The sequence below is a fragment of the Ascaphus truei genome, chromosome 11 (assembly GCF_040206685.1).
Source record: "Ascaphus truei isolate aAscTru1 chromosome 11, aAscTru1.hap1, whole genome shotgun sequence".
Taxonomy (NCBI): domain Eukaryota; kingdom Metazoa; phylum Chordata; class Amphibia; order Anura; family Ascaphidae; genus Ascaphus; species Ascaphus truei.
Window position 1 is genome coordinate 25,413,787 of NC_134493.1, and position 26,886 is coordinate 25,440,672.

Consider the following 26,886-nt stretch of genomic DNA (forward strand, 5'->3'; position numbering starts at 1 on the left):
AAAGCTGTGCGCAAGCGGGGAGACTATAGAGCCTGTTACACATGCGTTATTTACATCAGTTATGCACGTATATTACGATTGCAGTACAGTACATGCATCAATAAGTGGGAAAAAGGTAGTGCTTCACTTTAAGTACATTTTCACTTTACATACATGCTCCGGTCCCATTGCGTACGTTAATGCGGGGTATGCCTGTATTTACTTTACTGCATTAATGTTCTCTTCTCATGCTTAAAGCAGTGCCACTTATTTGACAACTTTTAAAGGTACATTCAGCTTTTCCAATGACGTGTCTCTGACAGGCTGTATCACCAGTCTTGCAATATCCAGTCGATGATTTTTTTTTTGTTAAAAATAAAGGCAAATCCTTTAGAAATGAGAGCATGGCCCAGTGTTTCTGAAACTGGATCCCGAAATCAGGGGCGTAGCTAAAGCCCAGCGGGCCTGCTCCCCCCCAACCCCTGTAGAGAGAGGCGGGGGAGATGGTATGCGGCGTGCCCCCGGCGTTAAAGGATAAGCCGATACAAGAATCAGCACTTGTTACAGCGGCAGGACGGCAGGAAAGGAGAGCGCCCCAGGGGTCCGACCCGGAAGACTTTATTATTTCCTGTGTCTACTGCTAGAGAGCGCTTCTCGCCTCGTGCTGTCCTGCTCGGCCTCAAGTGCTGATTCTTCTACCGGCGTATACCTTAACCCCGGGGCCCGCCGCGGCATTCCATCTCTCCGCTCCCATCTCCATTACCACAGGTAGGCATGGAGCAGGTGGAGGGGGGCAGCGAGAGATATGGTGATAAGGGGGAGATCTGATGCTGGGTAGAGCTGCTGATGATTATGAAGGGTTGAGTTGATGATGAGGGGGAGAACTGATGTTGGTGGTGATGAGGGGGAGGGATGATGAGAGAGAGGAGGGGGAGGGAGAAAAAAATGCAGTCATTAATATTAAGGGGCCCTGAAAAAAATGTTTGCCCGGAGGCCTGCGCATATCTAGCTATGCCACCGCCCAAAATCTTTTGAACCTCAGCTCTTGTATTCAGTGGAATTTCTATTCCTGCACGAGTTCTGGCGGCTGCTTCTGCTATAGGTTTAGTTATATAGTTATATAAAAGATGAGGATGAAAAAGACGTCCTTTGAGTTCAATCTACGTTAAATTTAGTCAACAACGATACGCCTCCTATTTTTGTATTTAAATCTACATATTTGTATTTAAATGTATATTTAACATAATGTAATATTTTAAATATATTTACAAACAGATCCAAGTATGGTGGTCATTTAAATAAATACCAATACTAAAGTGGTCCGTGATGTACAGTCAAAGGTTACACACACACCACACACCATACACACACCACACACACACCACACACACAACACACACACACAATGCAAGCGACGCACAGATTTAGCACTTTAGTGATTAACACTCTTAAGGAGGGATGTTCCTATCTGGAGCCATCCTATCTTTCCTTTGACAGCATTTTGGAGATTTATTTTTTTAATACGGCCAAATTGATATTTACACCCCACCCAGGCGGTTTGCTGACATCGGTAGAAGGTCAACAAAACTTAAAGTAAAACTTACATTTACAGTGTACAGAACTCAAGCGGTATAAGCACTCTGGTTCATTTCCATATGTTTTTCAGATAACATAAATTAAACACAGAAATTGACTGCAAATAATAAACCTAGTACTGAAGGAGTGTCTCCGTGAATAAAGCCTCTGACTGATAACAACGACACTGAGATTGAAGCAGGGGAATCTGGTTAAATTCCCGGTACCGGCTCTTTGTTACCTTGGGCATGTCCCTTTATCTCCCTCTGCCATAGACGCCAAACACAGATTGTAAGCGCATCAGGGCAGGGACTGTCGCTGTAACAATCCTATACGCTGCCTACTGCGCGCTATACTGTAATTGTGACGCGCTTTGAGTCCCATTGGGAGAAAAGCGCTGTATGAAAGTTGTTGTTAATATTATTATTATGCCGTCCTTGCCTGCCCATTCCCCTATTCAATTCTTTGTTTTTTTCATACTTGGTATTGCTATGCGTCTTATCTCGAGCATTTTTCTATTCCCTTAGTGTATTATCCTCTGCCACCTCTGTTGGGAGATTATTCCGTGAATCAACCACCCTTAAGGGAAGAGCTCGAAATATTTAACGTGCAATCTATGATACGATTAAGTGTAACATGTTTGGTTGAAGTCTCTTAACCAGCCTTTTTATGGATTTCCTTTTATCTTAAAGCAGCATTACCTTAAAAATCCTATGTGGTTTAAAACAACAACAAAAATTCATTGTTTAGTATTAGATGATACTTGCAGCATTTACCCCCCCCCCCCCACTCTTTTTGCCCTTTTCACTGTGCGTAATTATCTTCCTTGAGTTGATATAGCCACTATTTAGCTCGCGCTGCACGCCCTCTTTTGTAATAGGCAGCCATATAGGGTGCATTGGAAAGCGGTATCTTTGCCAATTTATCGCTAGAGAACGGATTGATCGGCTGCTCAGATCAGGGGTACGCAATCTTTTCCCCATGCGCCCCCCTGCCTGCTCGCCTCCACTGCTTGCGGGCCCCACCAAGTGCTCGGTTCCGGCGACAAGACGTCACGTGACCCCCTACGGCGTCATTTGACACCGGGTTACCATGACGACGCGTCGCTGGAAGCAAGGTAAGTTAGTTACAGAGACCTCGCGCGTTCCCCCGGCATTTCATTTAAATGCCTTGGGGGAGAGCACGGGACCTCTGTAACCCCCAGTTTGCACCCCCCTGGCTTACATAATTACATTTCCTTAAAGGTAAAGAACGGCTGAATGCATAAAAAAATAAAAAATATATATATCTCTCAAGAGCCAATGTCGCTTTAAGCTGGTACCTTTTATAGCAATAAATGCTTTTACAGGTGTGTGAAAATACTTGCCATTGTTTCTTATAGGTAGGATTTTAGTCGGGATATCTTGATTGAATAGGATTTGAACAGATTAAATATTAAAATACTTTTACAGGTGCCGTGATTTCCTGCGTTTTTGTTGCGTCCGGTATTGCGCCTTTCTATTAATGTCCGTGTTTCTCTATTTGATGGCTAGTACATTACACAGGTCTGTTCAATCGATTCCAATTGAGGTTCGGCTTCATAACAGCACGGAAGTCTATTAAAGTGGGTTGTATTGGCTGCGTACAGAATGGTGAATTTACAACCCAGCTGCACAATTAACAGTCTCATGAGCCATTGCACTACAATCAATGCAGAAGAAATAGCTGCACGTGGTTCTTCAGTATGTAAACCAAATGCTTTATTTGTTACAATGGAATTAATATTCCAAACCACTTAGGCATGTCCTGCTTAGCAAATTGCATGCTGCCAATTGGTGGTTTACTCCAAACCTTTTCATTATAATTATTGATCTTTGAAAACCACCAAACCAATTAGCAAGGTTGTGAAACTTTATTTTTACATTTAGCTCACTGGAGGCAAATGATTTTTGGAAATCCATGGGTACATATTTAAAGCATATTGCAGGTGTTCCGAACCATTAGTTAATCTTTTTCAATAGTATTTTACTTAAGGATGCAATGTCTACCCCCTTCTGTATCTATAGCCCTCTCCTGCCTAAAGCCTTTCTCATTCACTCACTGACTGCCACACACCTCTGCCATGTCCTTCCCCTCCATATCCAACCAGCACCCTCTCTCCACCTTTAAGTCCCGTCTTAGAACACACCCCTTTAACGAAGCATTTGAGTAGTTCCAAAGCACTCGTCCCTTTGCTATTACTATGCATCTCTTAGGACAGTGGTGTCCAACTCCAGTCCTCCAGGGCCACCAATGGGTCAGATTTTTAGGATATCCCGGCTTCAGCACAGCTGGCTCAATCAGTGATGTAACACCCTCAGAGGATGTAGTTAAATGATGTAATGTCCTGTATATAAAGTCCCACATGAGATCAAGTGAATAAAGGTTTAGCGTGATACTCACCCACAAAAGCATACAGTATCCCTGGAGCTGATGCAGTCCCTTCCTGTGTAAGTGGTTAATGGTGGTAAAGCAAAGAGTTGAATCCTTAGGCATACAAAGTGTCCAATTTAAAGCAGGGTGGGCTCCGTCTGACCCACTCTGTCTTCCAGGAAGAAGTCCTGAAGGACGAAACACATCGAGTGGGTCAGAGGCCACCTTGCTTAAAAATGGACACTAAGTGACGTCATCCACTGCTGAGGGATTTTTGACCAATTTAATATACAGTACGGCCCCACTCATACGATGGGTTTCATTCTAGGCCGCCGCCGGATGGCGGAACATAGCATTTGCTATGTCCACCGGCGATTTTACGTCTTTCCTTCTGCGCATGCGCGACCTCGGCCGCCCCCCTTCTGCCATGCACAGTCATGGCGGCCCCTTCTCGGTACTCCCGTATTGGCGGATCGCCGAGAAGCGGGGCCCTAGTGTACTCCCGTTTTTCGCACCTGGGTTTAGCACTTTAGCTATTTGTTAATGTCTATATATTTTTCTACATTGGTATTCAATGGAAGAAAACCCTGTAATCTCATGTTAACTCCTTAACAAGGCCATATTATGCCATTCAAATATAAAATAATAGTTCTGCACATCTTTTTATTTATTTAAATTGACCTTCTTATTTATTTAAACTGATTTTGATCATGGAGACCACGTTCTCAGAATTGTCTACTTTCTCAACTTCAACTTGTCTTCTCATTAGGGCTTCCTCGGTCACGAGCGACATTGGGATAGAACAAGATGTCTGCTAGAGACTTCACTACATGGTCAGCATTCTGAATACAGACTATAGTCACGCAGACAAAAAGAAAGGATGCGCTAATGAAACTGCTGTTTTGATGATGTAAACCTCCAGGGCTTTAACATGGCAGTTTCTGTATTTTCCTGTGTTTTATAACCATCTCATCTGCACATTTTCTAAATTCTTTACAAGTAAAACCCATTGTTTTCCAAACCTCAACCATAATGCCAGCAACAGAGCAAATGCTCATCCGTGTTTGGCCAGATCCTACAATCATCCAGCATTTGTCAAGGGGTGTTGCTGAAATCAGTGGGATCTTGGCACTTGGTAATTCTAGGGCAGCCTGGTGATTTTGATACATACGGGTTAATTCATTTGGGGCACTATCGCACTGAAACGCCTATTGACTTGAATAGGAGTTTCCGTGCCATAGTGCCTTTATCTGCACTCCCCCTCCACATAGCCTCCAATGTGTTTCATCTGGTAATGTAATTGTAAATAAGACCTCATTGAATAGGAAGATTTAGATTTAAAGCCCAGTTCTATTTGGCAACATTTGGGATTTGCAGTAAGAGGAATGTTCTCCGGCATAGACTATTTGTGCCTGCAAAATGTACAGCACTGCGTACATTTGTAAGCCCTAAACCAGGATATTTCTGTATTCCTCAATTTGAGGGGGTGGGGGGGGAGCTTCTGAAGCTGAATTCAGCTCTGGGGTCTCCTCGTTTTTGCAAATTCTATACTAGTGGCCTGTGGTAAAGCTCCCGCGGGTCAATGAAAATTTGCAGTGAATGACGTTGCGGTTTCCTATTGGAAGACTGCGGGCGCCATCTTTGTAAATCAATAAAAGAACACTGGCTGCTAAAATGGTAAGTGTCTCAGAAACCAGCGGGGAGGGAGGGGGGGGGCTAAAAATAGTGCGGTGAAGCTCCAGAAGGCCCCCTCGGTACTAAATGAGCGGGATTGCTGCTTTAAGCTATATTTAATAGTATAACTCCAGAAGCCACAAAACAAATGTAGCCTGTGTACTCCATGGGCTAAGTTGTAGGCAAGAGATTCTAATCAAATAAATTACGAATGTTGCAGGGACCCCAAAGTTGCAGGGGTTTAGGCTTAATTATAAGTAATTGCCTAGCCAAGTCCCACTTTTAAATAACCCCCCAAAATAATTTCACGGCGGCTTGTGTCTGGGATTGAAAGATATGGTGGTAAACTGTATGGTAATGATAACGTTTTGTGTGAAAATGAACAATTTAATATTCTTATCCATGTAGCCAGTCTCCAGGGTCCAGAGGGAGCATTTGCACAGATCACCCAATAAAAAGAGGAGAAAATATAGTGCACAACTGTGTAATATTTCTGAAAGAGGGGAGGGGATCTTGGCTATATATTTTCTCTTCTCCTTGTTTGGGGGTGATCCGTATATATGCTCCCTCTGGACCCTGGACAGTGGGTATGAAAAAGGAATTTTCAGAAACAAATTCCCACCAGAGGTTTTGAGAATCCACAGATCACCAGGACAGATATAACCTACAGTATGTTGTATATTTTCACTTCACTATATCACTTCATTGTGTATTTTCACAGGATTTAATCGCTACTCATTTTTTATATCACTCCACTGTGTGTATCACTTTTGTCTTTTGGTCCCTTACATGTTGACTTCAGTGTGGAAGCGCCTTGACAAATAAGCAAAAAATTATCTAAGTAGCACCAGGACTTTAATGTTTGTCTTTTTTTATTCTTCCAGATAACAGCGACTTGATTGCGTGTACAGTAATAACAAAAGATGGGGGACAGGTGCAAAGATTTCTTTCTGTTGATGTCTATCAGATGAGCTTGGTGGAGCCCGACATCAAGAGACTTGGCTGGGGGGTCGTGAAGTTTGCAGGTTTGCTACAGGTAAATGTAGTGATGATAATGCAAGTATTTTTCAGTTTTTTGATTTGCCCTAGGCTGTGATGCCTTAATACTTGGTGCCCCAGCCATTGCCAAACCAATTGCTTCCATAGTCAACTCTATCCTGTCTGTAGGCCTTATCCCCAAGACTTGGAAAACTGCCAGAGTTTTCCCAATCTTTAAAAGTGGGGACAAAAACACTGTCTCAAACTACAGGCCAATCTCTCTTCTCTCAGTACTATCCAAAGTCATGGAAAAATGTGTTCACTCCCAATTAAACAATTACTATACCAAGACAAATTTCCCTAGCCAATTCCAATCTGGCTTTCACCCCAAACACTCTACGGTAACTACCCTGCTAAAAGTTTGCAATGAGATCCAGTGTGGAATGGAACGAGGACAACTCACTGGTGCAATATTCCTAGATTTTGCAAAGGCTTTTGATACTGTTGATCATGCTATCTTGCTTAACAACCTCCAGTGCTCTGGAATAGGGGAGCATGCTTTAAACTGGTTTCATTCCTGCCTAACCGGTAGATCCCAACATGTGTTTATCTCAGGCTCTAACTCCAACCCCTTAGATATCGCCTGTGGTGTCCCGCAAGGCTCTGTTCTGGGGCCCCTACTCTTCTCAGTGTTCATCAATGATCTTCGTACAGCTTGTAAGGAAGCCTCAATACACATGTATGTAGATAACACAATCTTATATGCACACAGCACTAGCCTCTCCGACCTTGAACACATACGTCAATCTTACTTTTTGAAACTTGAAAATTGGATCTCTCACAATAAACTGTTTTTAAACACTGACAAGACTGTAACAATGGTATCTGGGACCAAGACTACATTTTTTAACCTTCCAATGACTGAGCTCCAGATCAGAAACAATTAACCCAGCCAGGGCATTATTGGCCAGTAATGTCCTGTTCTGAGGGGATTATTACTATTATAGACTAAATTTAGGCTTTTTTTCATAAATAATAGACCATTTTGTACAGTTATATAGATTTTTGTATTAAAATAAAATGGTAAATACATTAAAGCACCTCTATAAACACTTACACTGCAGCTATCTATATTCACACACTACTGCCCCCTCTGTGTACACACACAAATGCTACACACAGACAACACACACACCACAACACATTGCAGCTGTTCACACACACACCAGCCCATCACACAAACTGCTGCTACACACAAACTGCAGCTACACACACACAAATTTTGCAGCTACACACACAAACCCTGCAGCTGCACACGCCCTCTGCAGCTAGACACACACACACACACTCTGCAGCAGACACACACACTCTGCAGCAGACACCCACACACACACTCTGCAGCAGACACCCACACACACACACTCTGCAGCAGACACCCACACACACTCTGCAGCAGACACCCACACACACTCTGCAGCAGACACCCACACACACTCTGCAGCTGACACCCACACACACACTCTGCAGCAGACCCCCACACACACTCTGCAGCACACACCCACACACACACTCTGCAGCACACACCCACACACACACTCTGCAGCAGACACCCACACACACATTCTGCAGCAGACACCCACACACACATTCTGCAGCAGACACCCACACACACACTCTGCAGCAGACACCCACACACACACTCTGCAGCAGACACCCACACACACACTCTGCAGCAGACACCCACACACACACTCTGCAGCAGACACCCACACACACACTCTGCAGCAGACACCCACACACACACTCTGCAGCAGACACCCACACACACACTCTGCAGCAGACACCCACACACACACTCTGCAGCAGACACCCACACACACACTCTGCAGCAGACACCCACACACACTCTACAGCAGACACACACACACACACTCTGCAGCAGACACACACACACACTCTGCAGCAGACACACATACATATTCTGCAGCAGACACACACACACACAGTCTGCAGCAGACACACACACATAATCTGCAGCAGACACACACACATAATCTGCAGCACACACCCCCACACACACTCTGCAGCAGACACCCACACACACACTCTGCAGCAGACACCCACACACACACACTGCAGCAGACACCCACACACATACACTGCGGCAGACACCCACACACACACACTGCAGCAGACACACACACACTCTGCAGCAGACACCCACACTCTGCAGCAGACACACACACACTCTGCAGCAGACACACACACATATTCTGCAGCAGACACACACACACACTTCAGCAGACACACACACACTTTGCAGCAGACACACACACACACACTCTGCAGCAGACACACACACACACTCTGCAGCAGACACACACACACACTCTGCAGCACACACACACACTCTGCAGCACACACACACACTCTGCAGCACACACACACACATATTCTGCAGCACACCCACACACACACACTCTGCAGCAGACACCCACACACACACTCTGCAGCAGACACCCACACACACACTCTGCAGCAGACAACCACACACACACACTGCAGCAGACACCCACACACACACTCTGCAGCAGACACCCACACACACACACTGCAGCAGACACCCACACACATACACTGCAGCAGACACCCACACACACTCTGCAGCAGACACACACACACACACTCTGCAGCAGACACCCACACACTGCAGCAGACACACACTCTGCAGCAGACACACACACATATTCTGCAGTACACCCACACACACACACACACTGCAGCAGAAACACACACACTCTGCAGCAGACACACACACACACACACTGCAGCACACGCACACACATTCTGCAGCACACACACACATATTCTGCAGCACACACACATATTCTGCAGCACACACATATTCTGCAGCACACACAAACACACATATTCTGCAGCACACACACACACACACATATTCTGCAGCAGACACACACACTCTGCAGCAGACACACTCACACACACTCTGCAGCAGACACACTCACACACACTCTGCAGCAAACACACACACTGCAGCAGACACACTCACACACACTCTGCAGCAGACACACTCACACACTCTGCAGAAGACACACACACATATTCTGCAGCAGACACACACACATATTCTGCAGCAGACACACACACATATTCTGCAGCAGACACACACACATATTCTGCAGCAGACACACACACACATTCTGCAGCACACACACACATATCCTGCAGCACACACACACATATTCTGCAGCACACACATATTCTGCAGCACACACATATTCTGCAGCAGACACACACACACACATATTCTGCAGCAGACACACACACACACACACATATTCTGCAGCACACACACACACACTCTGCAGCAGACGCACACAAACTCTGCCGCAGACACACACACACACTGCAGCAGACACACACTGCAGCAGACACACACACACACACTCTCTGCAGCAGACACAAACACACACACACACACTCTGCAGCAGACACACACATACACACACTCTGCAGCAGACACACACACTCTGCAGCAGACACACACACACTCTGCAGCAGACACACACACACACTCTGCAGCAGACACACACACACACTCTGCAGCAGACACACACACACACTCTGCAGCAGACACACACACACACACTCTGCAGCAGACACACACACACACTCTGCAGCAGACACACTTACACACACTCTGCAGCAGACACACACACACTTTGCAGTAGACACACTCACACACACTCTGCAGCAGACACACACACACGATAGATAGATAGAAACTGCAGCTACAAACACACACTCTTCCCTCCTCAACTCAACTGTCCATGGAGCTCTGTTCATGGAGGGAGGTGGAGGGAGGAGTCACTGCCTGGCTGCTGCTTCCTGACCAATCCCCTGCCTTGTCTCAGAGCTGTTCTGACAAAAGGAAAAGCTGATTGGCTATAAATAATTTGCAAGCTGCCAAAAATTCCAGGCATTACTGAATGAATAATTTTAACCAATCAGAGAGCAGGGATTTCAATAATGCCCAGAATTTGACAACTTTAGCCTATAATTGTCATTATAACTCTATGCCCAGGACATACTTGAAAACGAGAGGTAACTTTCAATGTATTACTTCCTGGTAAAACATTTTATAAATAAAACAAGAGCATTTGTCATAGATATGGTGTGTACACTTTCTGAATTTTGGAGATCACTTATTCATGGGCATAATGTAACGCGTTTTCCAAGCCTCAAACGGGGTCGCAGTTGAGAGCGGACACTTTATGCAGCATGGAGTCTCTGGCGTTTCTATATTTAATCACCGTCTTCCTGTATATTGATCTGGGACTGTGGACAAATACTTTTACAGATGACTCTCCGGCAGATTGTGCTGTGACACAGAGTTAACACAGTACCTACATATTTACACTATTAATGGGACTTTTTGGCCTGCTCAACTACTATTGAGTGATGATATGTACTCTCTATATGAATTTTACTACGAGTCTCCTGTGAGGATCCCTTTGGTTTCCCACACGGATGACTCATTGTTTACTGCACTTATTATATGATTAGCATTTATATTGTTAGGTGTCTGTATTCTCACGGATATTGAGGATTTAAATGTTTGTCTATGATGAAATAAATGATCATTGTTTTTGATATATCAAAAATGTGCCCTGTTTTTGGAAGATTTCTGTATCCCTCTATAGTCTCCAAACAGAGATGGTGGAGGGTAAAACAGTACGGGTATAAAAAATGGTTGGAATATACATCATAAACATGAAAGAAACAAAAGTATCTAATGGGGTCTGAGGTTTCGCGAGCGATTGGAAAATGAGCCGACCTGATGGACCATGTGGTTCTTGGCTGCCGTCCATTTCTGTTAGTGTTACAATGCATTCACATCCTCCTGGACAAAGAGAAAAAATGCACGCACGGCGCACCAGGGATCAGTATTAAAAGTAACAATTTTAGTCTCTGGTCAAATGACCACACATATAGTCACCAGTATATAACTGAATGAGACATTAACAGAAATGACAAAGGTAATAATCATACAATACACAACAATAACATTAAAATGCAAATCCCTCCCCCTCATGGATAGATTGCCACTAGATTCAATGAAGCCAACACCACAAATCAAATATATCTGAGAAAACGCTCACATAGAGAATTCAGCTACAGAAAATGACTATAAAGACCACCGTGGGGGGACAGATACTAACCACAAGCAGCAGAGTGGGGGTAGCTGTGGCTGGCGGTGATGTTGCGTCTGGACTGCAACAGTACTGCAGCCGTGTGGGGGACCTCAATTTAGTTTGGGGAGTTTCTCCAACATACACAGCTGCAGGGGGCCCTTTTCCAATTGAACAAATAGGACAGCAGGAGCGCGGATCCCTTGCTTTCTGCTTCCTCCTGGACAAATTCATCTACTAGAACTTTGCTCTACCTTTGTTTTGTTGGAATCATTATTAAGCCTGCCCAGTACACACACTGCTTTGACAACCCTTAGGCTGCGGCCAGTCTGTGAGCGGGCGCGCTCACGCTTGAGCGCCGTGATGTCGTGCTCAGCCCCGTAATTTCTGGCCAGCTAGTTGCGGGTGTCGGGGGGCGCGGCCATGATGTCACGGAGCTGGTTTGCCCACATTGGGCAAACCGCTCACATGACGCATCAGCGCAGCCAAATCAAACTTGATTGTCTCGCCAAGCAGCAAGCACACAGGCATGCGCGCGCACGCTCACCCCGGACAAGGGATTTCAGAGTTATCACTGATCGCAGCGTGTGCGCGAGATGTTCGCTCCACCCTGACCGCAGCCATACACGTGTACAACAAGCTGAACCATATCATGTAAGTTTGGAATGGGATTAGCACAAGTTGGCAGGCCAATAAACCATCCCAGCAGCCACATTCTACAAGACTCGTTGCTGCGCTCATCAGAAGTCACCCTTGCCCTCGACTTTCCCATGCTGGCTTACTGCAGTCACGTCCTCCTCGCTGGTAGAAGCACTCCCCATTTCTACCATACTGACGACTCCTCCCTGCAGTACCTCCTCTTGAACCCCCACATCTCGCCCTGTTGATTTTTCCTCTGCCCCAGGTAGAGCAGAAAGAGCAGCAGTAAAGGTGCTGAGTGTAGCAGACTCAGGTGGTGCAACTGAAACCAGATCCAGGTACATCAATTCAAAAACCTGTCATGGTGCTCCAGACATCCTGGCTGGTGCCTGACCAGCGTGTGCACGAAACGTGCGCTGCTGCATTTCCTGCACACACCAATTCAAATAACAGATGGACTTGGGCACAGAAAGAATCAACAGTTCGTCACTATTAAGAAAGAATAACCAGAGGTCAATGACACAGGAAATAGCTGCTGACAAAGGTGACCCTGACATTAACTCACTCTCCAACTCCAGTCCACAAGGACCACCAACAGGATATGTTTTCAGAATATCCCTGCTTCAGCACAGGTGACTGTCAATGACTGAGCCACCTTTGCTGAAGCAGGGATATAATGAAAACGTGTCCCGTTGGTGGTCCTTGAGGACTGCAGTTGGCCACCCCATGCCTAAATTGAGTTTTGTCCATACCACAAACAACGGTTAAACATCCATACAGTATTACATTGTTTCAGAAGCAACTGGAACGCTTCTCATTTTGGTCACTTCTTTTCCCCAGGATATGCAAGTAACTGGTGTTGAAGATGACAGCAGAGCCTTAAATATTACCATCCACAAACCAGCTTCAAGTCCCCACTCAAAGCCGTTCCCGATCCTCCAGGCTACGTTTATTTTCTCCGACCACATCCGCTGCATTATAGCGAAGCAGCGGCTGGCGAAAGGGCGCATACAAGCCCGGCGTATGAAAATGCAAAGAATATCTGGTAAGCGCTTTTGCTTTTCATATGGTCTCTGTGTAAAAATAGCAACGTCTATGAAGGACACTGGGAATTTCCATTGTCATTGTTAAGTAGGAGGAAATTGCTCATTCGCACCTATCCCGATCAAGGGGAAGGACACATTTACTTCCCCTGGGAACGAATATGGGGCGTTGTATAATGAAGCGAAGCACCCGTACATTTTGAACTTTCTATATTTCTTTTTAGGGAGCAGAAACGGACTGGATCTTCAGAGCATCACCTCTGATCCCAAATAATCATGAAACGTTTAGTGCTGGTTTGAAATAGACAGAGATACAGTATAAATTGTTAAAAGTAGATGATTGATGCATTTTATTGTTTAGAGAAATTGTATTTCCCTTTATCCTGTGCCTTGACCTAATTGGCTCCCAGACGGAGTAGGCATGAATAAATCGTATTATCTTCTTTCATTGGAGGGAACCAACAAGATAACATGTAATACTCCCCTGTCCAGGCATCAGTTACCTATTTCAGACCTGCAAACAAACTGTATCACTGTTATCAGTTCATTTTAGGCCTATGTGGGATTGTACAGTACGTTCAATAGAAGTCATGATGTAGAATAGGAATTCTTCTGTCTGTTATCAGAGGGCATTGAGAGCGAGCAGTAGGTTTGAGCCCTTATTTTTCCTTTTTGTCATTAATACTTTTTTGTTTTCCCACCTCATTAAGTAGAATAAACTTCAGCCAAATCCTAGTTTACTGGCCTTATCTGTAGTACTACTTATTGCAGCATGTGAATTCTCAGAATGGCAGGTGGCAAATTGGTATTGCAACGCTGCAATAACCTAATGTCAAAGGAAATCACTAGTCTGGCTGCAAAATCTTGTCTCTACTCACTGCCGTCCCGTCACAACACTATGTTTTATGCCACGCTGCATCTTCTGGGGGACCATTTTACTTGTGATTTCCTTTAGGAAGTATATGCTATGTTATTACAGAAATATGGTTAATAATAGGAGAAAAATAAAAGGAACTAAAAGGAAAATCAAATAGTTTGCAGGTGTTGGTTGCATTTGGAAAGGAACAAACATTTCAACCTATGGAGTTGAGTGGCTTCCAGTTACAATAGAGATGGGAGGTTCAGATTTTGTAGTTCCTTACAAGTGCAGTAAATGTTGCAGAAGGGGGGCGTTTTAATACCAATTGTCGTGAAACATTACCCCCCCCCCCCCCCATCATTATTTTAATAAATACTCTCACACTTTTTTTTTTCTCTCCATTTTGTGAATGGGGCTTTTAAATGTGAATTGTTTGTGTATGAAATAATTTGACACATTGCATCCATTAATATAGTACAATATTGGGTAAAATGGAGTACACCAATTGTGTAATTGTTCTCTGTGCATAGCACGGAGACCCAAAAACATTATGGTGGTATAGCTGCTGGCTCCTACTTCTCAACTATAACTCCATATAACCACCTTGCAGTTTAGGAATCCCTTTTGTCGATGGGTTTCAGCTACACACGGAACCTGTTGCCCTGTTGATATGTTTACTGTGCAACTATATAACCCTTGACAAAGTCGTTGTGGGCCCCTAGCATGTTCCAGCGGGCTTCAATTAAGAAACTAAAACAGCTTGGAATATATTCAGGGATCAAATGGTGTTGGGTTCTTCACAGGAGAGCAGTGGTTTCCAACCTTTTTTTGTTTTATTAAGGAATCCTACGTGTAATTCTGAGGAACCCCCAACCATCTCTAATGATGCAAATTCTTCTGTATTTGGAAATTGCAGGGAACCCAAGGCTTCCTAGGAACTCTGGTTGAAAAACACTGCAGTAAAGGGTTAAATGCACAGACAGTGTGAGCCAAGTGCTTCTTATCTGCAGACCATTTCTGATACTTTGCCAGCTAAGTTGTTATACTCTCTAAGAGAATATTCGGTATCATTATAGAATGCACCATGTTCAGGGAGCAGTGGTTAAAACGGGTTACCCCCAAACAGGCAGCTAAATTATAAATGAAGAAAAATGGGGTTTGCCATGTCTCTGCTGGGCAACTTGTTTCCTAGTTCCCATAATTCCTTGATTTCCCCCCCCCCCCCCCCCAGCATGTTGTATGACTGCACTGTGCCAACCTAATACATTACTCTTGACTCTTGATCTGATATCAGAATTCAGTGGCACCAATGTGATAACTACTTTACAGTCCAAGTTGTGTGTTCACTGTGGGAAAATAAAATCGCAAAGATAGCCCCCCCCCCCCCTAAAGAGGATTCTGTATACCATTCTCGTTTGTCAATATTGACTGCTATTTCCATCATAATATATTCCACCACAGTTTCTAGTATGAGACGTCAGCCTTCGCATATATCACTATAGTTATGAAGGTGAAGCACAGTCCCACTCTGTTTCATGACAATTACAGCCAATTCATGGAAGATTGTTGTCTAAAGTCAGAAGATCATTCATTATAGTGCCGCTGAGTTAATGACATAAGCCGTATAACAGATTGTATAAAGTGAGGTTTAGCTGTATGTCACTTGCTGAAAGGTAATTATCAAATAGCTGGCTGCCCCGGTAAGATGGATCTTGTATATTACCTACAGCTACATCAAATGGGCTCTATGATGGCAAAGACATTTATCTATAATTCTTAATGTACTAGCAATGTATTAAGTCGTATGCAGACCCGTATTCTCAGTGATCAGATTGGATGTTTGATCAGCCCCAAATGGTAAATCCACCATTTATGTCAAAGGCTCCTGTCAACACACATTTAGAAGGGAAATGTGGGGGGTATTTATTAATCTAACTGGAAAAATGTTAACTGAGAAAATATAATACGATACATACAGGATAAAAGTATGGCTTAAAAGTAAGGTAGAGTTGGTCAGTATGGGGATCTATAAGACGACGGCGTCCATGGTATGGACGACCGCGCGTCCGCACGCTGAGCGATCAGACTGCCTAAAGGCAGCGATCGCGTCTATACGGGGCGCGCGGAAGCGGGAGGGGGCGTGCGTTGCACAAGAAATCCGTTAAAACGGGCCAGTCACATGAGCTCCGTGACATCACTGGCACGCCCCTAGACACGCCCACAGACGGCGCGCGTACCACGGCCAGGCATGGCTGAAGTGCCTATGGACGCAGCCTTAGATGGACATGTTTGGAATGTCCCGTAAAAAGTGGCCACCTCACTCTTGAGCACCCTGCAAATTGTTTTAATCCAGGCCTTGACATTGGAAAGATGGACATTTAATCCTGGGATGACCCAATCTGTGCCGGTGGGGGGCACAAAGCATTGCAGTAAAGGGAAGCCCTTTCTGACATTTGAGTATTTTCATACACTTCATGTTGAAACTACGGAATGGCATATTCATGCATGTCACTTAGCTCGACATTAAGCTGCTTATGATTTAGTTATTAAGGAAAAGGGTTCCAAATGCGCACAGTCTCATCAGAGTATATATAGAAAAAGGATAAAAGGCACACAATAGTGTAATATTGTATAATGCAATTTGAGCAAAGAAGGTATTGCACTCACATTTTATGAAGTCAAACGGGCATTTCGGTTACTAAGTTTAACCACACTGATGTTGCAGGTTCTCCGTGAACAGGACACCTCCTGCAATACACACCGTCTCCAACGATAGGGCTCGCAGTGTTGTACCGGTAACGGTAACAGGATACTCTCAATGGAACAGATAAAAACCACAAATAGTGTGATACTGTATAAGTGGTTATTAGTAGAGTGGTAGAGCAGAATGTGCACTCACATTTTATGTGAAAATATAAAGGCGTGTGGTTGTTAAAGTAACCAACTTATAGGGGTGGTTCTGGAATAACAGGATAATCCCAAAAAAAGATTTTTCTTCCCCCTGGAAGAAGTCTGTTGAGACGAAACGCGTTGGGATATTAATTATTCATTATACAGATTGCATAAGACCCTTTGGGAATTCATTTGGAGCACTGCTACCTCCTCCTTGCTTTATCCCCTGGTGTATGGCCATCGCTGGGGTTTATTGGGAGTTGGGATCCAGTGTCTTTAGTGTGGCTTCCTCTGGATATATGATTGCTCTACTGTTTCTTGTTTTTATATTATAAAGATTGTATCCTTTTTTTCCTGCGTCCTTTTCCTTTTTTTGGGATTATCCTGTTATTCCAGAACCACCCCTATAAATTGGTTACTTTAACAACCACACGCCTTTATATTTTCACATAAAATGTGAGTGCACATTCTGCTCTACCACTCTACTAATAACCACTTATACAGTATCACACTATTTGTGGTTTTTATCTGTTCCATTGAGAGTATCCTGTTAACGGTGACCCTGTACAACACTGCGAGCCCTGTCGTTGGAGACGGTGTGTATTGCAGGAGGTGTCCTGTTCACGGAGAACCTGCAACATCAGTGTGGTTAAACTTAGTAACCGAAATGCCCGTTTGACTTCATAAAATGTGAGTGCAATACTTTCTTTGATCAAATTGCATTATACAATATTACACTATTGTGTGCCTTTTATCCTTTTTCTATATATACTCTGATGAGATTGTGCGTGTTTGGAACCCTTTTCCTCAACTACTCAAGTGGCCTAGAACGAACCCATTTGTTATCCGGTGCGGCACCCATCAAAGAAACTCTAATTTTTGGATTATATCGTATCCTTTTGAATTCACAGTTCTTTTCGCGCTTGTTTCTTTCCCCTTTTTTATGATTAGTTATTAGTCATTTTTTTTAGCAGATTTTGTAATTTCCCCAAAATGTTGAGAAGCTTCATTGCAATATGATGAGGAGACACAGACATTCTATAAAAAATGGAATTCACATTATAGTATATGTACAGTGGCGACCACCTTTAGTCTAAATTGGCTAGATCCGCGATTTTCAGATTATCCCGGTTTTGTGTCGTTTTCGTCCGGAGTGAACTGCGTTATTTTCGCGCTCGTGATATTAGCATTTTATTCTCGCTGTCTGCAATACTGCAATGCTGTGAAAAAACTCAGGGGGGCGTTTGCGAGCTGTTGTCTTGGAAGTCTAATACCTTCGCGGTTCAACCTACGTCAGTACACAGTCTGTGTGTGCGCGCGCAGTAATTGTAAATTTGCATATTTAAAGTATACATGCATTTGCGGTGCTGTGCTACTGTACAGTATGCCTCATTTGAAAATTGTTGAAACGCATAGGCGTGTACAGTACTGTAACAGTGTCACATTTCTGCATATACAGAGCTCTCCCCTCGCTCAGGATAATTAACTGCACTGCAGGGTATTTCAACTTCTTATCTTCTGTGCAATGCAGTACATCTCTCCCACACCATTCCTTTGAACGTGTGTCTGGTTTCAATCACATTCCTGCTTGACAGCAGGAATTTACTGCGTATGCGCCTGTAACTTCGCCCACCACTGCTTGCTTGTCTGAGTGAGTGACCAAAAAAAAATTAAGACATTTTTTTTTATTGTAATTTTTATTTTTTATTTTTCTCCACAAGCCTGCAAAAACCATCTTACTGTATCTTTTGTCTGCGACCCTGTGCGTTTGACTGCACATGGTTGATTTGTGTGCTTTTTACGTACTGTATTTGGGGGTGTATTATTATGATGAACTGCCTTTTGAAATTAAAGTATGTCTTTAGCTTTGAACTACATGCGGCTGTCTTAAATTTTTGGAATCTTGCCATTGTGTTTTGAATCCGTCCATAGCCGAGCTTCAAAGCCTCACTGCGCCTGCGTGTAATCCTTGTTCAGATGGGAGCTATTTAGCTGCTTACTGCTCATGAGTCACCCAACCCCCCACCCCTCTCCACAGAGTCATTAATTTTCTGAATCTTGCCATTGTGTTCTTAATCCGTCCATTGCCGAGCTTCAAAGCCTCACTGCACCTGTGTGTGATCCTTTTTCCGATCGGAGCTATTTAGCTGCTTACTGCGCATGAGTCACCCAACCCCCCCTCTCTCCACAGAGTCGTTAATTTTCTGAATCTTGCCATTGTGTTCTTAATCTGTCCATAGCCGAGCTACAGTACAAAGCTTCACTGCGCCTGCGTGTAATTCTCTTTGAGACGGGAGCTTTGAGGCTTTGTTTACAGCAACGTTTTGGAAAATCCCTTCTCGAATTTGATTTGCACAGAGCAGCACCTTGATATTATAATAATAATAATAATAATAGCATGTTTTTGTATAGCGCTGTTAGTTACAGTATACGTAGCGCTTTCCAGAGACATTTTGCAGGCACAGGTCCCTCCCTGTCCCGTGGAGCTCATAATCTATTTTGTTTTTGGTGCCTGAGGCACAGGGAGATAAAGTGACTTGCTTTTTATGTACTGTATTTGGGGGTTGTATTTGGGAGTTTATTGATCAAATTATTATGATGAACTGCCTTTTGAAATTACTGTACTCTACTCTACAGTATGTAATTTCTTTGAACTGCAGCACAACTAATCCTTCATCCCTCCCCCACGCACACACAAACTCTTTTCGACAGACACCTCCACAGAGTCATTCATTTTCTGAAGTTAGTCATTGTGTTTTTAACCCGTCCCTAGCCGAGCATCAATCGCCTCACTGCGCCTGCGTGTACTCTAAGCCTCTTTGAGATGGGAGCCAGCTGCTTACTGCGCATGACTCACCCAACCCCCCCCCCCCCCAACCCTTTGAGGCTTTGTTTATGGTAACGCTTTGGAAAATCTCTTCTCGAAATTGAAATGTAAAACTGATTTGCACAGCATTGTGAGAATTGAGAGTAAAAAAAACCATTAACTGATTCATGTTGTTTTGACATTCATTTTTATACTGTGGGGGTGGTTGTTGTCAATGATTATGATTACCAGGAATGTTAATAAATATTTATTTTATTTCATCAGGAACAAAAAAATACAAATATAAAAATAATCATGAATAATACATAATACAGTCTTTATTAAGTTCTTCTGTCAGATTGAAATTGGATAAACATTTAGAAAACATTTGTAAAACATGGAGAAACATGAATTATGCACATTTATAAGAATATTATGTAATAATATATATACACTAATGTATAATATATGTATAATATATATATATATATATATATATATATATATACTATATATATATATATATATATATATATATATATATATATATATATATATATAGTATACAGTACATAGTAATATTCTTTTTTCCGTCTATCTTGTTCCTTATTCTGTGTACAGTACAGTAGTTCATTGAGAGGAGAGGTTTTGTGTACATCAATACTGCTGTTTATATACTGTACATTTGACTGTACAAACAGATTAGACTGGACACACCAAACCTCCCCCCACCCTTTTTTCCTGAAAAGACAAGAAAACAAAAAATTAGTGCAGTTACTGTATGTGCGTACTGTACAGTATTATGGCATTGTGTGATATGTAGTACTACTTTAGATGGCTGGTGCTGCTTTCTCTGAAAAGAAAAAAAATGACCAGTTAGTAGGCAGTTACTGTACTACTGTCAAACTAGTCTACTGTATACTGGAACTACTGTACTGTATACTCTGACTACTGTTAAATACAACTGTATGTAACCTGATGGCTGGTGCTGCTCTCTCTGTAAAGAAAAAACTGTAACTACTGTACTGTATACTCTGACTATTGGGAAAGAAAAAATCTGTGCCATACTTACCTGTATCATACTGTTCTTACAATACTACTGCACAGTACTACTTTCCTGATGCTTGCCCATTACGCGCGATCACAATGGGCAACACAGTCGCAATATGGTCTATATATTTATTGCAGCGTTCCACGGTGAGTACATCATTCCAAAAACTCATTATGCCTTTCAACAACTTGTCCTTTTTGGAGGGTTTCGCCACTTTCCGGATATGGTCCTTCAGCTGATGCCAGAACATTTAGATCGGATTGAAGTCTGGCGATCTGTCATTGGAAAAAAAGGACAATTAGTTTAAGAGATACAGTACACAGTAAAAACAGTGGGGGAAAAAATGAGACACGGTCTACTGCACTTACTCCGCTGGCGTCTTCACCCAGTTGATACCGCGCTCAAGAATATGCGCTGTTGACGCGGTGTGCTTCGGATCGTTGTCCTGGTAGAAGCGGTGACCATTGGGGAACTCGCGTGTGATATATTGCACTATCTCAGGGACAATGTGTTCTTTGAAGAAAGCTTTATTCATTATTCCTATAGCAAGAAAAGAAAAGTGCTCAAAAAACTGCACAATAGTACAGTACAGTGCATACAGTAAGGTTACACTAGTAAAGTACAGTGCATAAGGCTACATTATATTTGATATATTTTACCTTCAAAGATGACAATGCATCCTGGTCCACGCCTAGAGATGGCACCCCACACATGCAGCTTCACAGGGTGTTTTGGCCGCAGCTTCAAAGATATGCGGCCTTTTTTGTGGAATGCAAAGCTTGCAAATCTCTCCAGCGACACAGTAGACTCATCAGTGAAGATGCAATCCTGGAAAGTCAACCCACTGTCGATCCATGCCTGGGCCTGGACCACTCTTGATTTTGTTTGTGTCCCGTATCATGGGGTACGCTCTGTAATGACAAGGAATAAATAATTTTACCGGTACAGTACCGTTTCCTAAACAACACTTTTACCTCCTGTACTGTCCAGTACTAACCTCACACGTCCATATTTCCATCCAATGCTGTGTCTCATCTTCTTTATGCTGCTCTCGGATACAGTCAGATTGTGCTTTTCCTGCAGAGTGTTTTTGACCCTTAATGCACTCTTCTCATCATTCTCCTCACTTATTTTGTCCACCAGAAGAGTTGTCTCCCTACAATGTAAAGAAAATATATTGTTTTATTAATATGCAGCAATATAAAATTTATATATAAATATACAAAATATATATACTGTTGTAATATAAATATACAAAATATATACTGTATACTGTACTAATATAAATATACAAAATATATATACTGTTGTAATATAAATATAAATATACAAAAATATATATACTGTTATAATATAAATATACAAAATATATATACTGTTGTAATATAAATATAAATATACAAAATATATATACTGTACTGATATAAATATACAAAATATATATACTGTTGTAATATAAATCAAGAGAAATAACAAAAATATTAGATTTAAATTAAAATTAATTTTATTTTTAAGTTGTATAAATATACTTGCGCGTTAGTTACCCTTGGTGCCCTTTTGCGGTCTCTGGTTTTTCCGTGTGCATGATGGCTCACAGTGGTTGCTGGCACAACGATGCCAGAAGTAGCTAACCAGCGTTGGATAGCAGCAATTCGGTGTCCGCTCATATACATGTCCTTAATTCGCATGCTGAGCTCCTTGGAAAACTTTTTAACAGGCATTGCTGCGAGTAGAAAGAAATACAAACGCAAAACGATTGGCAGCCAACCCATCGAACCCGCAGACCGCTTCCTCACATATGCTTCGACTCTGCCGCCGCTGTTCCGGGAATCTTCAGCCCGTCTTCTCCACCCCTCGTCCTTGACGCTGCCGCCGCCCTCCCGGAAACCCACAGGCCATCTTCTCCAGTTCTATCCGACGACGCTGCCACTGAAATCCACGGGTCACTTTCTCCTTTGCTCTTAGACGACTCTGCTTCTCGCCCGGAAATCCAAAGGTCACTTTCTCCATCCCTCTTCGAAGACGCTGCCGCTTCTCCTCTACTGGATATCCACAGGTCACCTCCTCCACTCTTCTTCGACGTCGCTGCCGCTTCTCTCCATGGAACCCCCATCTCATCCTCCGTTGCGCCCATCCACCCAGATGTTCACACGCCATGCACAAGAAGCAGCTCGTTAGACCAGATGCTGAATGGGATAAGTGTGGATCTCCCCGGGAACTCTATTGTGCAAGCAAAGATAGATCTGCTTCTGGAGACAATGCTAAATGTGGAGCAACGGATGCTACAAATGGATAAACGGATGATACATATGGATCAACGGATGCAACATATGGATCGACGGATGGAGAAGATAGAGGCTGACATAGCGGGCATACATTATTTGCTCGGTGTTAATGCCCCTGTTTCCCCAACGCTGGAGCAGGGGGGTGACATGGATGTGATGAATGGGACCTTCGACCCCCTTCCATCACCAAGCGCACCCCCTCCACCAGAAGATGTAGTGTACATGTATGCCGTTGAGGAGGACATGACAACCCCGTCAAGACCACGCCAGGAGACAACACGGCGACCAAGACCGGAGGAAAGCTTCCTCCCAGACAACCTACCATCGCCCGTCGCCTAAAGCACACCCGCTCCCAAAAGACCTACAGTCGCTCGCATCGATACGGTGCCCATCACCCTGTGCGATCTGCCACCGGCGCTCAGGGAGAAGTATAGGGTGATGAGTGCTGGTGCACCCCACAAGTATGCCTTGTTACTTTTTAAGCACCATGTTCCCTACTCGTTGTACTGCGACTGGGCCTTCAAAGTGAACTACGACGGAAATCGCGTAAAAAAGGCGCTTCCTGCCAATTTAAGACGGAACATTCGGGATAAAATGCGGCGCTTTTATCCAATTACAGATCCTGTAATGAAAGGCGGTCGAGACTGCATTAATGGCGTTTTGCGCCATGCAAGCAATCGGCCATGGATGGACAATGCGGAGGACTTTCTGTAAGACCATACTGTTGTGCTGAACTGTATTGTACTCTACATGATTTGACCTGCTGTACTTGAATAAAGGAGATGCTGTTGTGTGTTTTTTTACTTGTATTTATACAGAAATGTTTTAACTTGCTGTCCACACACACAGGACCTGCACAATTCCAGTCCCTGAGGGCCGCAAACAGGCACGGTTTTCAAGGTTGTCCTAAAAACCTGCCCTGTTTGCTGCCCTCGAGGACTGTACTGGTGCAGGTCTGACTGACTGTTTTGCACACCATCCCACTGTACTGTATATGTTTCTTTAATAAAGGAGATGTTTCTTTGTATACTGTATTTTATGAATAAAGTTTTTTTTTAATCACGGGTAAGACCATACTGTTGTACTGAACTGTATTGTAGTCTACATGTTTTGACCTGCTGTACTTAAATAAGGAGATGTTGTTGTATGTTTTTTTACTTGTATTTATACAGAAATGTTTCTACATTGTACTGTATTTGTAAATTTGTAAATAAATGTTTTTGTAAATTAAAGTGAAGCACTGCCTTTTTCCCACTTATCGATGCATGTACTGTACTGCAATCATCATATACGTGCATAACTGATGTAAATAACGCATTTGTAACAGGCTCTATAGTCTCCCTGCTTGCGCACAGCTTCGGTACAGGTAGGGAGCCGGTATTGCTGTTCAGGACGTGATGACAGGCGCATGCGTGAGCTGCCGTTTGCCTATTGGGCGATATGTACTTATTCGCGAGTGTACTTAAAGTGAGTGTACTTAAAGCGGGGTATGCCTGTATGTACTGGCACTGTATACTGTAGAAGACACAATGTATGTGATACATGTAGAATAAATGCATAGTTTTTATTTTTTCGGGTTTATTACACAGTATACTGTACTGTATATAAAAAAGTATTGTACAGTATACTGTACGGCCGGAAAACATCAGCATACTGTTTCAGGTACAGTATTCTATCCTAATCAATAACAACGGCCACTAAACTGTAGACTCCGGTACGTGGGTTTTTAAATCCGATTCAGCAATGTGCAGGCATTGTTACACAAAGCAATATTATCCATCGAAATCCCTCCATTAGTCGTTTTCTTTTCTGAGGAAAAACAAAAAGAAAAGTTTTACTGTAATCGTCAGCCCCCTAAAGAAGTTCCCAGCCAGTCCCACCAATAATTTTCTCGGGGGGCGTCTCCTGTTCCCATGCGCATGCGCCTACCGTCGATGTTATGACACGCATACTGTATGCGTTTCAAGAAGGTTCCAATGCGCATGTGCCTAGCGTTCCACCAATTGTTCAGTATCTGCAGTACAGTACTGTAGAAGCCGCTCAGCCAATTATATTGCTTACAGGAGAATCGCTTGACTTTTGAATCGCACCGATATTGACTGTATTGTCAAAATAAAAAAACACCGAAAATAATACGGCAACAATACTCGCCATAGAATTTCCCATTCAGCTGGTGCCGGCGCCGGTCCACTGCCAGTCCAGCATTCTTGATCATCCACGTCGATAGTTTGCAGCGGGACTAGTCCACCTGTAGTCAACTGATGAGGCTGGAAATTGCTTAGGTACATGCAAGCTTGATCGAAACTGCACGCGAAATCCAGCTCAGGCTCAGGGTTGTCACTGACGGCGGGACCGTCATTGGAAGCCGGTGCTGGTGCATTGCTTGGCAGCGACTGTCGTTTCTGAGTTGGTTTTAACACGACCTTTCGCCTTTTGCCGTCTGCACGATCATAGATACAGGAAAAAGCCGGTGATACACACCAATACCCTCCAACAAATTGTGGCTCAATACGATAAAAACAGGGATCGCTACATAACCTTTTCCTTATTGCACACTTCCACGTATGAGAAGTTGGCGAAAATTTGTAAAAGTCATAGTTTTGGACAAAATACTGATACATTTGAACAACTGTTGCCATCTTATCCTCTGTTGCATTAATTGCGGCCCATATCAAATACGCGTAACTTCTGTCGGGTTTTTGGAAAGCGGGCTGCACTTGAACACTCATGGCGGGCGGGTCTCTGGAGAATACTGTAACGGAAACTGGTCTTTGTCTTTCTTTAATATGAAAAGCCTAAATTGATACATTTTTGCCACCTCTTACTTCAGTCTCAAGGCCAAGTTACAATAGCACACTGTGGTATCTTTTTTAAACGAAACACCTGCAAGTCGACACATTACTGAAACGAATGCGCATTACAATTCATGAATATCTGCCATCTGGTGGACACGCGAAGAATTGCAACCTATTAAATCCGAACCATTCTCAATAAACGCATCAACTGCGCGTCAGCCGCGCATGACCCGTGGCTGGGAACGCAAAATGAACGCGGCATGCGCCAGTTGAAGAGCGTCGCATTCCAGGAAAAAGCCAGGGAAAAAACGGTGATTTGTTAGAATAAAAGCTGTCGCAGCAGTAACAGGAGTCACAAATTATTAAAGATGTCTTCCCCTAGCTCAGGAAGATTTAATCCCCATTCACCTGGGCAGAATTTACATACTGTATGCCCAAGCCAAGGGGAAGATGACTTTTCAGTACATCGAGTGTCTGACTCAGAAAGCAGTTTCCTGAACAGAGATCAGTGAAATAGGCAGCAAAGGCCAACAAATCCATCGCTTTCCCCGGTATACAAGAAGGTTTTATCAATAGATGGGGGAAGTAATCCACTTAATGGCGACGTGAAATAACAGAGCGTGCTTTCTGAAGTCAGGCTTGATCAATGCACATGGCCCCAAAACCAATTCCCTATGGTGCTTTTACAGTAATAAGAAATACTTTG

General features: G+C 43.4%; 1 protein-coding gene across 14 annotated transcripts in view; it reads left to right on the top strand.

Moving 5' to 3' along the window:
• CLEC16A (C-type lectin domain containing 16A) overlaps positions 1 to 26,886 on the top strand; it is a 304,859-nt gene that overhangs the window by 185,896 nt on the left and 92,077 nt on the right. For all 14 annotated transcript variants that reach the window (XR_012787369.1, XM_075565357.1, XM_075565356.1 and 11 more), the window contains 2 exons: positions 6,504 to 6,655; positions 13,290 to 13,494. Coding sequence is in view for 13 of the 14 variants with exons in the window: in XM_075565357.1 (XP_075421472.1) it covers positions 6,504 to 6,655; positions 13,290 to 13,494 (357 nt within the window). In the remaining variant the exon portion in view is untranslated. The remainder of the gene's footprint in view (positions 1 to 6,503; positions 6,656 to 13,289; positions 13,495 to 26,886) is intronic.